Source organism: Aquarana catesbeiana, linkage group LG11, assembly GCF_042186555.1.
Source record: "Aquarana catesbeiana isolate 2022-GZ linkage group LG11, ASM4218655v1, whole genome shotgun sequence".
NCBI lineage: Eukaryota > Metazoa > Chordata > Amphibia > Anura > Ranidae > Aquarana > Aquarana catesbeiana.
In genome coordinates, this window is record NC_133334.1 from 277,786,626 (window position 1) to 277,800,976 (window position 14,351).

The 14,351-nt window shown below is 45.3% G+C and overlaps 1 protein-coding gene across 3 annotated transcripts in view; it reads left to right on the forward strand.

Moving 5' to 3' along the window:
- The window catches only part of PLCG2 (phospholipase C gamma 2), a 201,715-nt gene that overhangs the window by 75,622 nt on the left and 111,742 nt on the right, over nucleotides 1-14,351 (forward strand). For all 3 annotated transcript variants that reach the window (XM_073605904.1, XM_073605902.1, XM_073605903.1), the window contains exons 6-9: nucleotides 6,697-6,781; nucleotides 9,360-9,443; nucleotides 12,732-12,775; nucleotides 13,474-13,546. In XM_073605904.1, the coding sequence (XP_073462005.1) occupies nucleotides 6,697-6,781; nucleotides 9,360-9,443; nucleotides 12,732-12,775; nucleotides 13,474-13,546 (286 nt within the window). The remainder of the gene's footprint in view (nucleotides 1-6,696; nucleotides 6,782-9,359; nucleotides 9,444-12,731; nucleotides 12,776-13,473; nucleotides 13,547-14,351) is intronic.

The window sequence follows — 14,351 nt, forward strand, 5'->3', positions numbered from 1 at the left end:
GTCATGTGACCACTGTCATGTTTGCCAATCTGAAGCTTCCCCCTGACCACATATTATTTTATATACACTGTCATTCTGATGAAGGTGTTGAGAGACCAAACTGTGTTGCCTAACGGCAGGCGAGAAAAAGTCATCGGCCTGGCTGTGCTGTCTGGCAGGGCGGTGTAAATCCCAGGACTGGCTGAACAGAATCGCAAAACTCATTGGCAGGTGAAACCGCTCCCTTCTGTGTGTTGCAGTCGTGTCTTTAGTTCAGCTTTTAAAGTATTCCTGCAGATTTATCGGCATGAAACGTCTGTCTCCCGCTCCCCCCCCCCCCCCGAGGATTGGCAGCGAACGCATTCATCTGCCGGTACATTGTGTGCTGGAAGTCTGGGGATCAGAGGGGCGGCTATAAAAGGGAACGCAGGATGTGCCATTCGTATTACTTCTCAAAGACGGAGAAATGTTTTCTTTTCTTTTTTTTTTTTTTTTTTTTTTTTAGGAAATCACAATTATGCCAATCCAGTTCTATTAATAAAAAGCAGCAGCTGCCGGAAAGTTTGTAATAATGGTGAACGGCACACAAATATAACAATCTAAAAGTTTTCCCTACATACATTGTACAAACATTCATTGTATTTAAAGTAGACACGTGCAATTAGTTTCGCTCTGAATTCGTTTTTTCTTTACAAATTTTTTACAAATTCGTTAATTCGGAAACATCCGAATAAAACAAAAACAAAAACGGACGGATTTTTCGGCAGTGCACATGTCTAATTTCCAGATTCCGATAAGCCCCCTTCCCTCAGACTCCGACAACCACCGGCCAGGGTTTTCGGGAAGAGGCCCTTGTCCTCATAAAAGCACCCCCCCCTCCATGTTGAGGGCATGCGCTATCCTAACCTGCTGGGCTGCATGCTCGGATAAGGGTCTGGTATGAATTTGGGGGGGGGGGATCACATGTCATTCCAGACCGATGGGCCTAGAATGGACCGGATGGACCGGGGGGGACCCCACGCCATTTTTTCTGTGAATTTTTTTTAGCTGCCAATTATTTTTTTTTTACATTCAGCTGTCAGCAGGGAAGCCCACTGACAGCTGATGGCTCATCCATTGCTAAGGACGCACTGGCCGGCTTCCCGACCCACTCCTTAGCAACCAGCTTTATACAGTGAAAGTTAAAAAAAAAAGAAAAAAAAAAAAAGACACCCATGGCAAAACGCAAATCGCGGCAAAATCGTGGTAAAAATGCAGTTACAAAAAACGTAGAAAGCACCGCAAAAAGCACAGCAGAAATGCTCAAAAGCAACATGCATAGATGTGAATCGAGCCTTATAGGTGCAGACCACTGCTATCCTCAGTCCGCAGAGCTCTGCAGTGTGGGCCTTTTTAATGCATCTTCCATCCACAGCACCGTTCTGCAGCATATCAGCCGTACTCCTCCTTTAAACCTCCTTGTCCCTCACTTTTGGAATCTCTCCAATTCTTTGAATTGCCATCAAGCCCCCCCCCCACCCGGTGACGTAACCGAGTGACCCCGCCCCCTTCTGATATCATGTGACACCAGAGGGGGGTGGGGTCACACGTTTACATCACCAGGTAGCCCAGCCCTTGCTTATGTAACAGCGGACACAGCCAAGAAACAGCACAGCAGTCGGCGGGACGCCGCCCATCGAAGCAGAGCGCCTTTTTTTGTTTCTATTTTTCGGGTCCGTCGGCACCGTGATTGACGATGGATTTACATCGCTGGACACTTATTTTTTATTTAATAATAAAGGAATTGTCATTTTTACTTTTGTTACAGTTTTTTGGTGAATGGGTAGGGGTACATCCTACCCCTACCCATTCACATAGGGGGGGGGGGCGGGATCTGGGGCTCCCTTGTTAAAGGGGGTTTCCAGATTTCGATAAGCCCCCTGCCAGGGTTGTGGGGACAAGGCTCTTGTTGAGCACCCTCCCCATGTTGAGGGCATGTGGCCCGGTACGGTTAAGGAGGGGGGGCGCTCTCTCGCCCCCCTTTTCCTGTGATCTTCCAGGTTGCATGCTCAGATAAGGGTCTGGTATGAATTTTGGGGGGGGGGGGCACCCCACCATTTTTTTTTTTTTGGCGTGGGGTTCCCCTTAAAATCCATACCAGACCCGAAGGGCCTGGTAATGGACTGGGGGAGGGGTGGAGGGGAACCTACGCCCTTTTTTTCATTGATTTTGTATGTATATTGCCAGGATCCGGCAATACATTACAGCCGCAAGCAATTTTAAATGACTTTTTTTCTTTTGGAAATGTCATTTTGCTGCGGTACTGTTATAAACATAGGAAAGATGTGTTTCTTTACAGGCAGACTAAGGGGACCCCCCAGGCACGACATTTAAAGGAATATTTCATTTTAATTGTTGAACTTTAAGCATTATTAAAATCACTGCTCCTGAAAAAATGTCCGTTTTAAAAAACTTTTTTTTACATCGATACATGTCCCCTGGCGCAGGACCTGGGCCCCCAAACACTTTTTATGGCAATAACTTGCATATAAGCCTTTAAAATTAACACTTTTAATTTTCACGTTCGTGTCCCATAGACTTTAACGGGGTTCGCACAAATTTTTTTGTCTGTTCGCATGTTCTGGTGTGAACCAAACCGGGGGGGGGGGTTGTTTGGCTGATCCCTAGTGAGGAACAATGTGTTTTCCAGCATGATGGAGCACCTTGCCATAAGGCATAAGTGATAACTAAGTGGCTTGGGGAACAAAACATCTAAATTTGGGGTCCATAGCCAGGAAACTCTCCAGGTCTTAATCTAAGGTGACCAGATTTTAAAATGAAATCAGGGGACATATTTTTTTTTTTTTTAAAAGGTAAACTACTTTATAAGCATATTTTCCTCAAATGCAGTGTATGTGGTATGTCTTTATGGAATTATTGTATGCAAACGTCTCCGAGTCCCCTGTGTTCAGTGGGAGTCGGGTGACAGTAAGCGGACTACTTCTTCATTTTTGGGTTTAGTCGGCCACGGTGTATTCATATTGAAGAGGCCAGGCTTCAACTGCGTAGCGCGCTGTGGCGGATTAAACCACCTAAACCCAAAAATTAAGAAATAGTCCGTTTACTTTCCCCCACTGAGCACAGGGGGCCCGGAGACCTTTGTTTTGTAAACAGCTACACCGCTGGGAATTAGCTTATTGGTGGACAGGATTTGGGAGTCCCCCCCCGCTCTACCTCTGGGCCCCCCTGCTGAGATGACAGTTATGGGGACAGATCTGGGGACAGACGGGCTCTGGGGACAGCGTCCTCAATCCAGGGACTGTCCCCAGGAAACCTGGGACGTCTGGTCACCCTACCTTAATCCCATTGAGAACTTGTGGTCAATCCTCAAGAGGCGGGGGGGACAAAAAAAACGCCCACAATTCTGACAAACTCCAAGCATTGATTATGCAAGAATGGGCGGCCATCAGTCAGGATGTGGCTCAGAAGTTGATGGACACCATGCTGGGGGCGAACTGCAGAGGTCTTGAAAAAGAAGGGTCAATACTGCAAATATTGACTCTTTGCATAAACTTCATGGCATTGTGAATAAAAGCTTTTGACACTTTTATGAAATGCTTGTAATTATACGTCAGTATCCCATAGTAACATCTGACAAAAAGATCTAAAAACACTGAGGCAGCAGACTTTGTGAAAATTAATATTTGTGTCTTTCTCAAAACTTTTTGCCACGGCTCTACTCACTCTTTATTAAGTGACTTATCTATGACATGCTGGCAGAACGAGGTGCCGCCTGGAGCCAGGTTTTTTTTTATTCTTGCACGGATAGCGGTAGGTAACTCTGCGTCTGAGCACAGACCGGTAAAACTAGGACACATCTTCATTACCTCGCCTTCTGTTCTCCGCCAGTCTTTTTATATCAGCCAGAATGCTGCAATACACGGAGGCGAGGAAAGGTCAGACACCAGACTGGAAAACAATAACTGGTTCCCTCCGTACCGTAGAGTGCATGAACGCGGCACAGCCAACCAGACGGCTCATTATGGGGCTCACAAATCACAGAGTATGCACTTTGTAAGGTACTTTTCATCCACGAAAGGCTTAGAATAATATTCCCTATTAATCAGAAATACTATTCCTGCCGGTACAGACGGGAAAACAGATTTTCACACCAGACATGGAAACATTTTAATAACTTTAATGGGGAGGCTGAGCAGTGACATGCACCTTGCTGTAAGCACTGATTGTCGGTGAATAAGGATGGGAGAATCTGCCCAAGTTTATCCCCCAATTTCACAAAGCGCAACTCTTCCCTAAATCCCACTAAAGTCTAGGGGGGGCAGGGCAGGCAATCTTGTGTAGAGCTACCCCCCCAAGGGCCGTTGGTAATAGCTGGCTCTACAGAGGCTGCCCGTCCACCACAAGCACCACTCCATGCTAGACATGTGCAGCAAGCGAGCGCCCCCCTCCTGAACCATACCAGGCAACCTGGCGGGGGGTTGCTTTGGGGCAAGGAGGCTCTGCCCCCCCCCCAGAACACCATGGGGACAAGGGCCTCTTCCCCACAACCCTGGCCCAGTGGTTTTGGGGGGGCAGGAAGTTGGTAGGGGAGGCAATCTTGTGTAGAGCTACCCCCCTCAGGGGTGCCTCAGGGGTGGCTGGTAATAGCTGGCTCTTCCCTAATAGTGCAGAGGCTGCCCGTCCACCACAAGCACCAGTCCATGCTAGGCATGTGCAGCAAGCGAGCGGCCCCCTCCCCCCTCCTGAACCATACCAGGAAACCTGGGGGGGTTGCTTTGGGGCTAGGAGGCTCTGCTCCCCCCCCCAAAACACCATGGGGACAAGGGCCTCTTCCCCACAACCCTGGCCCAGTGGTTTTGGGGGGGGGGCAAGAAGTTGGTAGGGGGAGGCAATCTTGTGTAGAGCTACCCCCCTCAGGGGGTCGCTGGTAATAGCTGGCTCTTCCCTAATAGTACAGAGGCTGCCCGTCCACCACAAGCACCAGTCCATGCTAGACATGTGCAGCAGGCGAACGCCCCCCCTACTGAACCATACCGGGGCAACCTGGGGGGGGGTTGCTTTGGGGCAAGGGGGCTCTGCTCCCCCCCCAAAACACCATGGGGACAAGGGCCTCTTCCCCACAACCCTGGCCTGGTGGGGGTGCAGGGGGTGAGTTATGGGAATCTGGAAACCCCCTTTAACAAATGGCCCCCCAGATCTCGCCCCCCATCCCCATGTGAATGAGTATGAGGGGTACACAACAACAGTTTTCAACAATGCCTTTATTAAAAAAATAAATAAATAATAAAAAATAAATAATGACTGCTGAGGTAGATCCAGCGTCAATCACAATGCCCGCTGCTACCACCGACCCCCAAAAAAACAGCTCTGCACCCAACAAAGGCTCCTGCTGTCTGACAGCTCAGCCGGCTGACAGTTCTTGAAGAACTATGGGGCGAGGGCGACCCCCGCTCCCTTGTGACGTCATCGAGCACTTAGTCTTTTAAGAACTGTGAGACAGCGGGAGCCTTCCTTGGGTGCAGAGCAGGGGGGGGGGTTCGGGACGGCAGTTGCAGCAGGCTTCGTGATTGATGCTGAATCTACTTTGGAGGACATTTTTTTAAAATAAAGGAATTGTCAAAAACTGTTTTTTACAGTAATATGTACTTTAAGGTCGGGTTCACACTGTCTTCGGATGCGGCTCACAGCAGGAGGTCCAGTGTGTCCCTGTTCTCTGTTTTAGGAATGAATCAGGCCCAAATATTTTCCTAAATTCAGACCTGAAACAGTGCCAAAGACACGCAGGATCCCTTGTGCAATCAGCTCCGTGGCCACCCCCAGAGATATGTGAACCGGTTCCATTATGAGCCAGTCACACTCTTCTGTCATGTGAATTGGAATGCGGGGAAACCCGCATTCCAATTCGCATCAGTGTGAACCCAGCCTCAACATTTTTTGGGTGAATGAGTAGTACCCCATACTCATTCATGTGGGGAGGGGCAGGATCTGCGGGGGGGTCTCATCCCAATTGGGCTTAATCATAGAGGTCATGATTAAGCCCTATTTGAGCGAAACGTGTCAGTGGGGGGGGGGGTGTCCTCATGGGAGGAGATTGAGCTGAAGTCAGTCTTTGGATTTTTGCTATGGTGGTGATCATTGCTCAAAATTATGATATGCAGTCCTGTGAGCCTCCACTAATTTCTAGACCAAATAAAGCCTCAAAACGAATACTTCTTATTGATGATCAGCTGCTAGCATTGCGCATGTCTCATATACCATGCAAAGGATCAAACGAAAATATATACATACGCTGCGCTACAATCAAAATTGTAAATATGTGTGATATATTACATAAAAGTGCAGTGCATGCAGTATTACAAATAAAAATGATAAAATGGTGCGCTGATCATTCCCGGCAGGTCCTCCAGTCTAGCGTTCCGTCCTGTCCCCTTCCCCAACGCGTGTCGGTACAAGGGGTATCTTCATCAGGGGGCAATATCATTTACGGTGTGCATCTCTCTGTTTCTTACATTTGGAGATCAGTTACTGAGCTAGACATGTTCTGCTGGAGGATCGGCACCCAGTAGCAGAGATGAATGAAAAAGTATCGGAGCCCCTGAATCAATGTAAAAGCCAGGCGGCTAGAATTTTTAAAAAGGCGTCCGGCAGCGGCAGTTTGACGTTTCTTTAGTCTGGAGGTTGGACTTTTACTAATCGATGTGTGTTTTACTTTCTCAGCATCAGCACACGAGAACTGAAGACCATCCTTCCACAGATCAACTTCAAAGTCAGCAGTGTGAAGTCCCTCAAGGACAAGTTACTGGTAAATACAATGATGTCATGTCAAAAGAAACCAATATTTCGGTGCTGGATACCAGAATTTTTTTTTTTTTTTTAATCTCTCTTTTTTTTTTATCTCACATACACAAAAATGGATCTATCCTGTAACACACACCTCTTGGAGGGCCAAATTTTGAAAGTTCGAGATAAATTAAAAAAAAAAAAATAGAAATATTACACCCTCAAACCCCCGAGCCCCTCCCCCAAGCCCCCCCCCCTCCCCTCCAAAGAAAAAAAAAAAAACACTCCCCCCCACACCCATTATTCCTTACCGTGAAATACCTATCCCCTATTCCTCGATCTATTTTACTCTTACCAAGTTATTTGTAGTTATTTTTTAGTGATTAAATTCCCCAATTTCTGCCACAATTGATTTGAAAGCGATATTTTTCGTCTAATTTTCTGATTGTGTGTGCTAGGCATTAGAAATTCACTTCAGCTCTGGAAGATTTACCCCCCCCACCTTCATGACCAGGCCATTTTATTTGCGATACGGCACTGCGTTACTATAACTGACAATTGTGCATTTGTACGACGCTGTACCCAAATAATATTTATGTTCCCCCCCCCCCCCACAAATAGAGCTTTCTTTTGGTGGTAATTTATTTTTTAATTCGCTGTTGGCCGTGGATAGAGCATGGGGGTGGCGGGCCGTGGACAGAGCATGGGGGTGGCGGCCGTGGATAGAGCATGGGGGTGGCGGTCCTGGATAGCGGGGGCGGTGCTCCGGCGCCCCTAATGGACGGGCCGCCACTCCACCAAACAGCGTCTGCAGCTGACTGGATGCAGTCATTGTTCGGCCAACATTTTTCCATCGGGCTCCTCCTGACAAAAGGACTCATAGCTTGAATTACAGCCGATTCAAGCTCTTCTATGGCAGCCTTAAAGAGGAAGTAAACCCTGATAGGTTTTACTTCCTCTTTATTCCCCAGCAAAGTAAAAGCATAATGGCCTGGTATACATCGCATACCAGCCCATTATGTTGCACTTACCTGCAAACAAAGCCTGTGATGTCCCCACTGATGGCCGCGTCCATCTTCACACCTCTTCCTTCCAGGGTCGTGGACTCTGGCTCTGTGACTGGCCTGGAGTCGTGTGACGTCACTCCCGAGCCAACGGTCATGGCATGGGCCCTTTTTATACGGCACGGTCGTACCCTTTCTTCAGTGCGCATGCGCCGATTATGACGGCACAAACGCATACGGTAAATATCTCCTAAACCGTGCAGGGTTTAGGAGATATTTCCAGTACCTACAGGTAAGCCTTATTATAGGCTTACCTGTAGGTACAAGTGGTATGTAAGGGTTTACAACCACTTTAAGACCCAAGTCACACTAATTCATGCAGTGCTTTACATATTGTGCAGTCCCATCAGTCCCTTCCCTCAAGGAGCTTACAATCTAAGGACCCTCACTCACACATTCCAAGGCCCATTAATACAAAAGCTTATTTAGCGAGCATCCTGTCTTTGGAGTGTTGGAGGAAACCCACACTGGCACACTGGCACACAGGGAACATTCAAACCCAGTGGCGGCTGGTGCTCAAAATTTTTTGGGGGGGGTGCAAACAAACTGAAAAATTCTGAAAAAAAACTCCATCAATTGCAGCCACTGTGCCCATCAAACGCAGCCACTGTGCCCAAACTCAGCCACTGTGCCCATCAAATGCAGCCACTGTGCCCAAACTCAGCCACTGTGCCCATCAAATGCAGCCACTGTGCCCAAACTCAGCCACTGTGCCCATCAAACGCAGCCACTGTGCCCAAATGCAGCCACTGTGCCCATCAATTGCTGCCACTGTACCATCAAACGCACCCACTGTGCCATATCAAATGCTCCCACTGTGCCATCAAGTGCTGCCACTGTACCCCATCAAATACAGCTACTGTGCCCATCTTATGCAGCCTCACTATGCCCCATCATATGCAGCCTTACTGTGCCCCATCAAATGCAGCCTCACTGTGCCCCATCAAATGCAGCCTTACTTACTTTACAGGCAGCTCCGCTTGGGCCGTGCGTTCCACAGAGCTGCCGTCACTTCCGGTTTCCCTGTGTAACCTCTTAACTTGAACAACAAAGCTCCCGTCCGTAGTAATACTACGGGCGGAAGCTGTTCGGCGCTTTGGTTTGCGCCACAAAGCAGGTCAAAAGACTGCAAATGAAGCGCCTTGTCTGCAATCTCGTGATTGCATTGACGTGGCGCTTCCCATAGTGCACTGTGTCCGGCGCCCCAACACAGTGCACTTAAAGAAAATGTTTTTCTATTTTTTTTTTCTTAAAGGGGCCTTTTATAAAAAAAAATTTTGTGACTGCTGGGTGGGGCGTCATCCATGCGCCCCCTATGGACGGGCCGCCACTGTTCAAACCCCATGCAGATAGTGTCAGGAAAAAAAACGTTAAAGTTTCCCTTAATAACACCCAATTTTTGGGCTGATAAAAGTACCAAATGCATCAAGCACATGTATTAAATATTAGGGAATCCTCATGATGATGATATAAATGATGTCTGTCTTCTATTGTTCTACCATGGAGGTAACTTGTTTCCTCTTATTTTGTCTGCAGGAGATCGGGATCCCTAAGGATGACCTCAGTTTTGAACATTTACATTTATTCTACAAACATCTGATGTTTGACCAGCAGAAGTCAGTAAGTTTGTATAAATTACAGAAAAATGATATGGGAGACTCCTAGGCGGGGATGTCTTCATGGGGCGATGACTAAGGCAACCCAACATTAAAATGTTCAATTTGTGATACCTGTTGGTTCTCATCCTCTCTTCTATTCACTTCAAGACATTTGAAGCTAAATTTAGCAAAAGAAGTGCAGGGATGAGGGGTGCAGGGGATGCTAGAGAAGAATCAGAAGTCTCTTTACAGACATTGGACCATCTATCCATCCATTGGACCATCTATCCTTCCTAGTATTTGATCCTCTATACCAGGGTTCCTCCTGAGGTTGCTGGGGGTTCCTTGAGCATTGAGAAATGGTGGATTGATCTCTCACCTTCACTGATCACCAATGCAAGGGGATCATTTTCCACTACTTCGAAACTGACCATTAACCTTCCTGGCGGTAATCCCGAGTGTGGCTCAGGGCTCATTTTTAGTACCAAAAGCGGTAAAACCCCCCCCCCACACACACACACTCGGGATTACACTGTAGCGTTAATTACCTTGTCCCTGCAATCCCCGATGTCCTCCCACTGTGTCCTCCGGCCAATGCTGGTGTTCCGTCAGATTAGACGACTCTTCATATCTTTAGTTAGCCCGAAAGTGACGTTCCGTCCCTGCCATCTTGCTTCACCCCACTCCCCGTCCACAGTGCAGATACAGTGAGAAGGCGCCAAGCGGATATCTTATTACACCCACCGGAGTTTTGCATTCCACACTTATTTGTAACATTAAACTGAGCTTATATGTTCACACATATAACAGATCCAGCAGGATGAAATATTCCAGGGCTTGCACCACCACCAACAGGGGATTGAGACCTCCGTGTGAAGGAAATTCGGTAAGTGGGGACTTTTACCGGAAAGAGTGGACCTCCTGTATTAGCAAGGTCAAAAGCACCTGCAGAAATAGCCCTCTGCGGGGTCTGGAGATGTGTCCTGTCCCTGACGTTCAGAAGCGATTCTTCCTAACGCACCATCAACTTCTCCTCTCCCCCTCGTCAGGTCCACCAAATATCACAGAATGTATAAAAAGGCTCCAATAGTGTATTACCAAAAAAGTATGTGTTTATTCATAAAAGGTTCCATACAGATAAAACGTGTTTGCCGACAAACAAATATAATTTCAAACACCCGCACTTCTGGGGTCACGTGGGGCGTGATGACGTCAGTGCATAGCTCCACCTGACATGTTTCGTCATACATGACGTCTTCCAATATAAAACAACAAATTTCCACAACGTACCGCTTTGACATTCAAAAATACTGACATAATCATACCGCCAGGGAGGTTAATGTTAGCATGGACATTAAAGAGGAAGTAAACCCTGACGGGTTTTCTTCCTTTCATCTTCTCCGCAAAGTAAAGGCGTAATGTGTTAGTATGCATCGCATACTAGCACATCATGTGACACTTACCTGCAAACGAAGCCGTCCCCGCTGCAGGCTGTGTGACTGGCCACGCGTGACATCACAGGCGCGCATGAGCGCGGGAGCCGCCGGTCACGGCACACGCTCCTGAAGAAACGGCACGGGCGGCTGTCCCTTCAGAGCGCATGAGCCGATGACATCATCGGCTCAGTAAACAGTGAATATCTCCTACACAGCACATGTTTAGGAGATATAGTACCTATTTTCTTTGACGTATTAATTATGCTAATGTATTATGAGCTGTAGACATAATTCTTTTTTAGCAGGGGTTCTCTAAGAAACCTGAAAGGGTCAAGGGTTTCTCAGGGGTACAAAGGTTGAGAAAGGCTGGCCTATGCAGTTGAAAACTATACACTATATGGTCAAACATTAGTGGATACCTGACTGTCAAACTCATATGAGTTAGTTGGACATCCCATTCCAAAACCATGGACAATAATATGACGTTGCCCCTTTCTGTGACTTTAATGAGATTCCATGAGATTTTGAAGTGTGTCTGGGGGAATTTTTGCCCCTTCAGCCAAAAGAACATTTGTGAGGTCAGGTACTGATGTTGGATGAGAATCATTGATAATATTCACCCCTTAGGTATTCAGTAGGGTTGAGGTCAGGGCTCTGTGAAGTTAACGAGTTCCTCCACACCAAACTCATCAAACCATGTCTCTATGGAGATGTTGGTTGAGAAGACTTGGCTTGATCCAGTTCATTCCAAAGGTGTTCAGTAGGATTGAGGTCAGGGCTCTGTGCAGGACACCAAAGTTCTTCCACACCAAACTGGTCAAATCATTACTTTTTAGGAGTCGGCTTTATACACGGTGGCACAGTCATGATGAAACAGAAAAGTGTCTTCACCAAACTATCACTTCAAGATTGGACAAAGACCACAAGATTGGAAGAATGCTCACAATTAGCATTTCAATTTATTTAAACGTGAAAGGTGTTCAGTAGGGTTGAGGTCAGGGCTCTATGCAGGACACTTGAGTTCCTCCACACCAAACTCATCAAACTATGTCTTTATTGAACTTGCTTTGTACACAGAGGCAGGGTCATGGTGAAAGAGAAAGGGGCCTTCACAAAACTATTACCATAAGATTGGAAGAAGACAACAAGGTTGGAAGAACGCTCACAATCAGTGTTCCCCATTCATCTCAAAGTGAAAGGTGTTGAGTAGGGTTGAAGTCAGGGCTCTGTGATGGACACTTGAGTTCCTCCACACCAAACTCATCAAACTATGTCTTTATTGAACTGGCTTAGTACACAGAGGCAGGGTCATGGTGAAAGAGAAAGGGGCCTTCACAAAACTATTACCATAAGATTGGAAGAAGACAACAAGGTTGGAAGAACGCTCACAATCAGTGTTCCCCATTCATCTCAAAGTAAAAGGTGTTCAGTGGGGTGGAGGTCAGGGCTCTGTGTAGGCCACTCAAGTTCCTCTACACCAAACTCACCAAACCATGTCTTTATGGAGCTGGCTTTGTACACAGTGGCACAGTCATGGTGGAACAGAAAAGGGCCTTCCCCTAAACTATTGGAAGGAGAGTTTCCAAATGCCACACATCCAGCAAAGACTATAGTAAAAGCAGCCTCAGGCCACACTGCCGACGCGTATCGTCATGCTCACAGGGTTTAGTCATGGAGATCTGGTCTTGGTTTTGGTTGCAAAAACTATTACCACAAAATTGGAAGAAGTCCACAAGATTATAAGAACATTTGCAATCAGTGCTATAATTCACCTCAAAGTGAAAGGTGTTCAGTAGGGTTGAAGTCAGGGTTCTGTGTGGGCCACTCAAGTTCCTCAACACCATACCATAACATGTTCTTCTTCTTTTCTTTAGATTTTGGATGAATTCAAAAAAGATTCTTCAGTATTTATCTTGGGGTAAGATATCATGTTCCATATGCAATGTGCACCGGCAATGTGGAACTCCTACATTGTGGCATTTTTCATTGTGTTGAAGTATAAAATACTTTATATTGAATAATTTATACAAACTAATTTATACATAAAAAATATTTATAAAATATACTTATGTTAATAAATAATGTATGCAAACTAATTTATATAAATAAATAATGTATACAATATAATTTATATAATTAAAGAATGTATACAAATTTTTTTATATTAATAAAAAAATTATGCAAAATAATTTATATATAAAAAAATGATTTATACAAAAATAATTGATATAAATAAATACTTTAAAAAAATAATTGATATAAAAATATAATTTATACTGAATAATTTATATAAATAAATAATTTATGCAAACTAATTTATACAAATAAATAACTTATACAATATATTTTTATTAATAAATAATTTATGCAAAATAATTTATATAAATAAATAATGTATTCAATATAATTTATATAAACAATGTATACAAAACATTTTATATTAATAATTTATGCAAAACAATTTTATATAAATAAATAATTTATACAAAAACATATTTAATGAATTCCAAATACAAATAAGAAATGTAAGTTAATTTGAACAAAAGACATTACACTGTCCCTTTGGCTATTCTTTTCGTTTGACGTGACACCCCCGTTGTGTTCCCCCCCCCCCAGAAACGTGGACCGATCAGACGCCTCGGCAGTCCATTTACACGACTTTCAAAGGTTCCTACAGCACGAGCAACAGGTGAGGAGAATTGAGCTGCTTGGTGTCTTGTTTCCAGAGTGAAATAATCCCGGATTCCAATTAAAGCCGCGTGCTGGGATTATGTGCGCCTCTGTGATCTGGGGAGCTGGAGGCTTTTACAAGATAAAGGATTCCATCTGAATCTTATTAGCTGACGCCGTATAAAATCGCAGCATAAATACAATCCCCCTCCCAGGCGACACGGAGGTGGGCGGTGTGAGTTTATGTGTTTTAATAGACTGCATGGAAGGTTGGATGTATTATTTTTCTTTTTCATTTGGACCCTTGCTGGAGACCCCTCCAGGTCCCTCATATCACCTCCTGGATAGCAAACATATTTATATATTTGATAATAAAGCCCAACTGAAGTATAAATCGACGTAATCCGGGGGGGGGGGGGGGGGGGGGATAATGGTTTGACCCCCTGCAGATTGTGTAAGTTTGCCCACTTACAAAGAAATAAAGGTCTATAATTTTTATCATAGGTGTATTTTATATGATAAAGACAGAATATCAACCAAAAATCCAGAAAAAACACGATACAAATGTTATAAATGGAGTCAGAGTTCAGTGAGTAAAATAAGTATTTGATCCCCTTAGTAGTTGGTGGAGAAACCCTTGTTGGTAAGCACAGAGGTCAGACGTTTCTTGTAGTTGGTGATCAGGTTTGCACACATCTCAGGAGGGATTTTGGTTCACTCTTCTTTACAGATCTTTTCTAAATCCTTAAGGTTTCTTGGCTGTCGCTGGGCATCTCGAAGTTTCAGCTCCCTCCATACATTTTCTATAGGATTAAAGTCTGGAG